At 48.0% G+C, this 8,705-nt stretch overlaps 1 protein-coding gene across 1 annotated transcript in view; it reads right to left on the reverse strand.

Annotated features, from left to right (window-relative positions):
* The window catches only part of Mab21l3 (mab-21 like 3), a 19,864-nt gene extending 14,239 nt beyond the window's left edge, over nt 1-5,625 (reverse strand). Inside the window, exon 1 of the mRNA XM_005357107.2 lies at nt 5,377-5,625. Within this exon, the coding sequence (XP_005357164.1) occupies nt 5,377-5,625 (249 nt within the window). The remainder of the gene's footprint in view (nt 1-5,376) is intronic.
* Between the last annotated feature and the right edge of the window lie 3,080 nt (nt 5,626-8,705).

Here is an 8,705-nt window from a genome sequence, read left to right on the forward strand (position 1 = left end):
ACACACACACACACACACACACACACACACACACACACACACTCACATTAATAAACCAAGTGTCCTAAGTTGATTTCTATTGCTATGTTAAAACATAAGCCAAAAATGTGGAGGAGGAAAGTGTATATTTGGCTTACTCACTCCAATCATATTCCGATACCAGGGAAGTCAGGGCAGGAACGTGCAAGCAGGAACTCAAGCGGAGACCTTGGAGGGATGCTGCTTACTGCCTTGCTCCCCACGGCTGGCTCAGCTACCTCCTATCTTAAACAGCCCTGGACCACCTGCCCAGGGGTGGAACTGCCCACAGTGGGCACCAATCATCAATCAAGAAAATGCCCCACAGACTTGCCTACAAGCCAATCTGATGGAGGCGTTTTCTCAATCAACGTTCCCTCTTCAAAATGACTCTAACTAGGCCAGGCATGGTGGCACACGCCTTTAATGCCAGCTCTTAGGAGACGGAGGCAGTAAAATCCCTGAATTTGAGGCCAGCCTGATCTACAGAGCCAGTTGCAGGGCAGCCATGGCTATGCAGAGAAATTCTGATTGAAAAAAAAAAAAACAAAAACAAAAACAACAGCAACAGGACTCAAGCTTCTGTCGAAATGGCAAACCCGAATCAGCACACTAAGATCCGTTATAGTGTTGGCTCTGGGAGCAGGGATGCAAAACACCCCAGGGAACAGCCTTCTTCAGAACAAAAAAATTCAACAAAAATTCTTCGCTGTGGGTGAGCTTGACCACGAGCTGGACTGTGACTGGGCAGAGCAAGACTGAACACACCCTGGAAGGTAGCTATCATCACTCATTATCTGGGAGCTTAGCTCATCCTCCTTGTGTGTTCTGATCCGCGGGTATGAAAATCAGACCGGAGGACTGTGCTGTCTGGAAGCTAAGACTCCAAAGTCTTCTTGGGCACTTCTTACACTTAGGTGCCTTAAACTTAGAATTATTCCAGCTTCAGAAATCATCTTATCTGGTGTCACTGAAGAGAACAATACCGGAGCAGCAGGTGGCTCTCCTGCATCACACTGACAATTAGTAGAACTAGACCACATGCATGCACAGGGTTTCCAATGCCATTTTCCAGCATTCTCCGCCACACCCTCAAGGACCCGAGTGCTGTTAGTGGAGCCCACCCCTTCTCTTCTTCCATGTAACAGCAGTCTAGAGCTGCCGTTGGTGGGAGCTCCAGACTATTCCTGTATCCCACAGGCATACTAGGGTAATACAGCAGGGGCCAGACAGTGATGCAGGCATGGACCAGAACCCCAGGCAGGCTGTTCCTGCATTGCCTAGGCTGCTGAAGCTGAGTACAACTTTATCAGGTGATATCTGCTCTACTCCCACATTACTGGTCACAAGCACAGGGATAGGCTGTTATGACGACAGCATCCCTGAGCAATCTGTGCTGGGGTTCCCAGGCCCAGGCTCAGGTTGCAACTTCAACCTAGACCCTGACAGCCCCCCTCAACTATTGCCCCCCCACTTCTCTTGATTGAACCTAGGGAGACAGAGCAAGAAGGTTCAACGTCTGGGTGAGGAAATGCAGAGATGAGCCCTGAGGCCGACTGCAGAGCCATTTTGATACAAGATGGAGGCCTTTATACAAGGGCAGGCCCCTCCACGCCCAACCCTAGAACCCCTTTTCTTTACAGTCTTTCAAATGTCAGCAGGCCAGCCATACAGTCTCATCACCAACTGCCTTGCAGGCAGCAAAAAGTTTGAAAAGAAACAGGAGGAAATGGGATACTTGAAGAAAATGCACTCAAAAGCATAACCAATCTGAGCTTGATCCAGGTTTTATCCACCACCTCTGCCGATAAAGTCAATGGACCAAAAAGGGTCCCTTCTCTTTCTCAAGGGCTGCATTTGTGGGTGCGGCAGATCCAGGGCAGAATTGAGCCACACTGAATCAACCAGGCACATGAGGCTGGATGCTTCAAGGTCACCTGGGGCAGCAGATGACACCTTTAAGCCACAACTTTCCAGGTCCTCAGTCTCCTCTCCAGGTGTGTCTACGTGCCCGCCCACACGTCCCTGTCTCATCCAAGGCTCCCTCCCCTCCTTCCCAGCCAGAGCTTCTGGGCTATTGTTGACACACAAGTCCTTTGCTGCTATTAATAGTTCAGGTTTGCGAATAATTTACTGTTTCAAATATAAATGATTGGGGATTCAAGACTGTTCCCTGTAACAACACCGTGCTGACTCACGGGTGTCGCAATCCTCTTCCTTGAACTCCATGGAGGGCCAATTAAGCAGCATGCGGGAAAAGTTGTACGGGTCCTGGCTGTACCGAGAACAGGTGGTCTACATAGATGAGCATCACCCAGGTGGAGGGCAGGTTGGAACAAATGGCCGAGAACGTCCTCCCAGATAGCATGAAGTTGGGCTGTTAATCTCGGAATGGCTTTAAATTCAATAATCGGTTAAAACAGAATAGGAACCCTCCCTGTCCTCTTGAGCCTATCAGTTTAAAGAGAGAAAGCCTTATACACTTACTGACAGACATAGAGGAAACAGTGGGCCTTCTTCTCTGCTCAATTCTGTGAGGAATGCCTAGACCTCCTGGTGTTTGTGGCTCCAAATGCAGCAACAGCAGCAGCAGCACTGTGGAGCTGGGGTTACTCAGTCCTTCTGGGGTACCTGGCACTCCATATGAACAGGAGTACTGGAGCCTCCTTTACTGTAGCATTCGATGATGGTTCCCATTTTATAGATGGGGAAATTGAGGCTCAGGGAGCAACTCGCACCAAAGTTAGGAAGTTACAGACAGGCCGTGTTTGCCACCTTGGATTCTGACTAACGAGGTGGGTGGGTAAACTGGATTTCCTCCTGGGCTTTACATCTTCCTCTGTGGAAACCTGACACACACCCCAAGCCCTCCATTCCTCTTTCTGTGGACCACTTCCCCCAGCAGAGCCAAGCCCCTTCCTTTTGCTCTGCAAGGCTCTCATTGCCACCCTGGGTCTTGTGTGCACTGCAGACATCACTCAGTGACTACACAGGATGTCCCCTTATTCCGGGGGAGTTAATACAGAATCTGCAGGTGTGGCCGGCTGTCCCTTGGGTAGGCACAGCACTTCTTTCCCGTTTAGCAGACCACAGCTCTAGTCCTGAGCTTTTCCAAACCTCAGAGCAGGATTTGACATAAAGCAGGGGCTTCTGCATGTCTGTGAGATAGAGGACTTTAGCAGAGGAGAGATGGCCTCTGGGCCCAAGCAGCTGTGATGAGACCTCGGTACCTTCCCCATAAAGCACTGGACTCTAGCAAAAACCTTTCATCTCTACGAACGTCTTTCTTCCTCTGTAGAAATGGAGGTTTGCTGACAGCTACATTAAGTAAGTGTTTCCTGCACCTCAACCTATCACAGTTTCTCCTCATCTTCAGTGAACTCCGAAGGGATCAGGCCACATCTGTGCAAGATACTCTGGGAATATGGAAGGAAAGGAATGTGCCCAGGACATTGTTGGTCCCTCTAAAAAGGTGGAAGATCTTCCAGGGCCCAAGTCAGCAACCAAAGCCATGCTTGGAAGAGACAGTGTTCAATCAATAAACAGTATCAGCTCCAGAGTTCCCAGGATTGCAAAGTGCTCTCTGCCTAGGTGTTAGGGGAACCTTTAAGCCAACTCTGAGCTATATGAGAAGGATTAAAATAAAAAAAAAATAATTAGGCTGGGTGGTGATGGTACACGCCTTTAATCCCAGAATCAAGAGGCAGAGGCAGGCAGTTCTCTGTGTGTTCGAGGCCAGCCTGGTCTACAAGAGCTAGTTCCAGGACAGGCTCCAAAGCTACAGAGAAACCCTGTCTCGAAAAACAAAAACAAATCCAGGTCTGAAGTCCTTTAGGACAAAGCTCTTACAGGGCACTTGTGGAGGTGGGTTCCCCTTCAGGGACAAGAGATGGAGCAAGGAAGGCTCTGTCAGACTGGGAGCAAGGCGTTCCAGCCTCTGAGAACTGACTGACACACATTCTAATGAACACTCAGCCCATGGTTTCCAGGCCAGACGCCAGACCAGTGGTTGCCCTGTACCCTGACTCTTACTCCCCATGGGAGTTGGAAATCCAGATTCCTGTGCTAAGTGTCAGAAACATCTGTGAAAGAAAACTTTAGAAAATGCTTTATAGACCGAAGAGACCACGCATGAGCCCAGACTGGATTCCATTTAGTTTCTGCTGGTGGGAACACCCAGAGATAGAGGGTCAGAGAACCAGGCGAGTGAAATCACTTGAATGTCAAGCTAAGAAAGGTGGAATGTTGTTTTTCCAGAAAACACAGGACCCCAGGAAGATGCCCATCAACACTGCTTCTGTGTAGGGGTGATGGGAAGTCACTTTGTTCGCTGTTTTTTTAAACATAGATTTTTTTTTTTCCCCTTGATGGTTTTGTCTGAAAAGTGCACTCAGGGCTCACTGTGATAGCGATCTTTGCTCTGTTTACATACAAAGGCCTGAAAGCCAGAGACCAGTCCCTACCTCTCAGCTTAAACCCTCTCGTTTAAACATTAACTGCCTGCTTTAGAAGCTTCATGCGTGAGTGGAACAATGGGACATCTTACATTAAATAATATTTAAGGTCCCTACAAAGTCCAGCATCAGAAGAACCTACACTGGCCTTGAACTCACAGAGATCTTCCTGCCTCTAACAGCTGAGCGCTGGGACTAAAGCTGTGCATCACCATGACCAACTTACAAATGAAATATTATCTTTTAAGGATGTATTTATTTTACTCTTATTTTACATGTATGGGTGTTTTGCCTGCATGCAGGTCAGTGCACCACAAGAGTGCCTGCTGCCCATGAAGCTAACGCTCTTAGCTGCCAAGCTCTCCCTCCAGTGCCCAAATAATATTTTTTAAAACTATCAGTTTTGCAGTTTTAAAATGTTTTTCTTCTCTCTCTCTCTCTCTCTCTCTCTCTCTCTCTCTCTCTCTCTCTCTCTCTCTCTCCCTCCCTTTTTGAGGCAAGGTCCTATGTAGCCCAGGAAACCTTCAACTTCTGATCCTCCTGCCTCCACCTCTTAAATGCTGGCATCACAGGTATGTACCACTGTGTCTGTGCCTGGCTGGCCATTGTCCAGTGACCGCATTCAGACCCTCGTTTTATGGCAATAAGTCTGAGGCTCAGATAGAGTAACCAACCACATAAGTGTCAGCCATGGGCAGAGTCAGAGGTCAGTTCTGTATTTTATACCCAGCATTCTTCTGCGCACTAGAACCTCAGAGACCTTCTCCACATGCTGAGGCTAGTGGTCCTGTGTTCCCAAGGACCATCTTATGATCTTTAGAAGCAGGAGAATCCTTCTGGATCAGTGTCAGTGGGATGGATGAGAGGAAGAGGGCGTGCCTGGGAGAGTCCAGCCCTGGCTTACCTTACTCAGCAGGCAATCTTGTAAGTCTCCCTCTGGAAGAGACTTCATGGTGTCTTGGTCAATCCCCAAGATAGCAGCAACCTTCTGCCTCTTTTCACGATGGAGGACAAAGCTGGTGGGCAGCCTTCCCAGCAGTGTCACTCTCTGGATGAAACTTCTCTGGAATTGTGAGCACGGACCAGAGACTTGGCCTCTTCTCGCCGGCTCACTGCAGTTTTCCTTTCCAGCATGAGCGAATCCGTCTGCCATCTTCCAGGGAATTACAGAAAGATTAAAAGGAGACTTGATGGGAATGAATTGGAGCCCACCTGACGTTACCCGATGTTGGTTTATCCTGTCTTTTTTTATCCTCTCGTCCTGACACCAGGTGTACCTTGGCACCCAGTGTCTTTACATCTCCTTGTTCTTATCCTGTTGACAGTAAATATCCCCTGCCCTCCAATCCAGAAAATTCTGAAATTGATTTACTTCTTTACCATAAACAAATAAGAAATTGCAAACAAGCCATCTGGTGTCTCACCACCATGCCCAGTGCAAGCCTTGTCAATCAGATGAGAGCCAGGATCAGTATTTGGAAAAGCACGAGCTCGTGCATACAGAGGCAAGCTTAAACAGACACAGAGAACACACACACACAGAAAGGCAGGCTTACAGACAGGCACATACATGCAGAGGAAAGTAGGGCAGAGTCCTGCCTCTCACCTGCTGACCTTAGAATGTGATTTCCTTGTCCCACTTGATGGCTGACATTCAAAATAACATCAGTATAAACAGTCCCCTAAAGAGTCTAGCACACATCTCGTTTTACCAGTAAAACTCATTCTAGACAATAGCTCAGGCAGTACGTCCCCAGTCTGACTGGCCGGGGATAGTTTTACTACAGGGGAAAAAAAAAATCCTAGTAGCCTGATCTTCCTGAAGCTGGTTAAAATCACCGTGTATTGCCTGTGATCCAAAGGACTGACAGCCCAGCTCACGTCTGGGCTTCCAGGCAGGCAGCTCCCCAAACCTCCCTCCTCAGCGCTCTTCCACAGCTGCCAACCCCGCCTTTCTACTCTCTCCTGTGGCCCTGCATTTGCATAGACTCCCAGACAGCTCCAGGTGAGAGCCACATCAGACCCCACCCACCTCCTTCTCCTGGGTGTTCAGGCTGCCTGGCTCAGGCTCCATCTGACAATGCAGAACTTTTAACACGTCCTGAAAAGCGACAGCTTCCGCCGGGATCCTCAGACTCCCTCCACACTTCCTTGATTTTCCACCTGTTGTTCTGTGTCATGGAAATCCCCTTTTTTTTAGGGCACACGCTCTCAGATAATCTAGACTCTTCTTCCCTGGACTTTGTTCCCCTGGTCAACATTCCAATCGACCACATGAGTTTTCTTCACAAACGAAACAAGAGCCTCTTCCCCTTAACCCGCCTTTTGGAATTCTCTCTCCGCGTCACTTTCAACGGCATCAAAGTCCCCATTTCTCCCCCTGCATACTTTTGGTTTTGCCCTTGGCTTCTGCTTTTGCTGGAACCATGACCTCAATCCCTCTCCTCTCAGACTTTTCTTGATAATAGTAAAACTGCCCTGGGTTTCTGGAATCAAACATCCGCGCCTTCCTCGGTTCTCACTCAGATGCCGAGCCATCTGTTACCCCTGCACTGCAGGTTAAAGTGTTGTATCCGGAAACTTCTCTTGTTCCAAGAGGGAAAGATTCTGGCCAGGTATGAACAGGGAAATCAGATCATTGAGCTACAGGAGAGGAACCTGGAGAAGGATAAGCCGTGAGCCCAGGGCAGCTGCCTGCAGGCGCCTTCCCACTAGAGAGCAGGTGGGTGGGTTGTGTGAACACAGCGTAGACTCACTGCATGGCCCAGTTCCTAGTTGGGACGGTGCCACAGCACAGGGCTGGGCACAGACGTCGGCTATTGTGGCTCCTGGCAGAAAGGCTGATGAAAACAGGCTTACCTAGCAGATACAGGTCTCTAGATAATTGGACAATAGGTCAGCAAAAAATCTGGTGGGTAAGGGTGTGCCTAGGGCCACCAAGAAGGATCCAGTTAATTCAAATTTTCCTTTATTTTTGGAAAATAAAAAAAATCTCATTTTTCATGATTTACATGCAAGGCAAATTGAAAATGGAAGCCAGCTCTATCTCAGTTTAGACTTTGAGGACCGGGCAGGTTACATGGCTCAGCAGATATGTCTGCCACTGAGTCTGACGACCTGAGCTCCATCTCTCCCCACCTCCCAGGACACTGCCTCCTGTACACCTCCACATACATACACACATAATAGATAAATGTAATAGATTATCAGGACCAATAACACGTTTAATGTCTGTTTAACAAAGTAGTCAAAAAAATTTCCTGATAGTTTTGTACTGGGGTCTGGTAGCATGGTGTGCATACAGAGGTCAGAGGACAAGCTCAGGGGTCAGTCCTTCGGTGCCTTCTACCTTTTCCTGGAGACAGAGTCTTTCACTGTCCAGGAGCCTTGTCGTGTAGGTTGAGCTTCTGGGCCTCTGGGTCTTACCTTCCATGTCACCATTGCTGGATCACAGGCATGTGGCATAGCAGCCAGTTTTTAACATGGGTCCCAGGATCTAAATTCATGTCCTCACACATTCAAGGCAAGAACCTTACTAAGGGAGCCAGCTCAAGATTTTCAAAAATCTTAAACCAAACCTTGTATTCAATAAGGGTTCTTGGGAAGACCACTCCCATCCAGGCTTACCCAATGTTTTTACTGGTTTATCCAGTGGTTACACATTTCACGGCAAGAAGGGGAAAGATTAGCCTGACCCAAATCAATCTAAAATGTGCAGATTTACTCAAGAACATCAGGGCTGCAAACTCTAACGTATTCCTTTACGGATTCGCTTTAATTAGGAAGAGTCAAATCCAGCGGCTCAGGAGACTGGACGATGGAAGAAACCCACAATAGCGAACCATCTGCAACAGTATCCCAGGCTGCTCCCCGTGTCCAGGGGAGCCTCTAATGCACACAAGGTTGGTCAGTAAATATTATCAAATACTTCCTTAAAATCTGTGGCATTGCACTATAAAAATTATAGAGAATAAGTGGTGAGCAAGGCATGGCAATTTCACCTTGCAGCTTAGCACTAGGGAGGCTGGGGTAAGAGGACTGCTTTGAGCTCAAGGCCGGTTCGGGCTGAATGTGAGACTCTTTCCCAACTCCCTCTTCCCCCAAATACCAAACAAACAAATAAACAAAGAAAAACAATGATCCCAGTTTGGGCAGGAAGAAGGGAAAATCCGTGTTTCTAGAAATGTCCATGGATCCCATCTATCTATAATTAACAAAATATTGTAAGGTACA

This window comes from Microtus ochrogaster, chromosome 21 (assembly GCF_000317375.1).
Source record: "Microtus ochrogaster isolate Prairie Vole_2 chromosome 21, MicOch1.0, whole genome shotgun sequence".
Lineage (NCBI taxonomy): Eukaryota > Metazoa > Chordata > Mammalia > Rodentia > Cricetidae > Microtus > Microtus ochrogaster.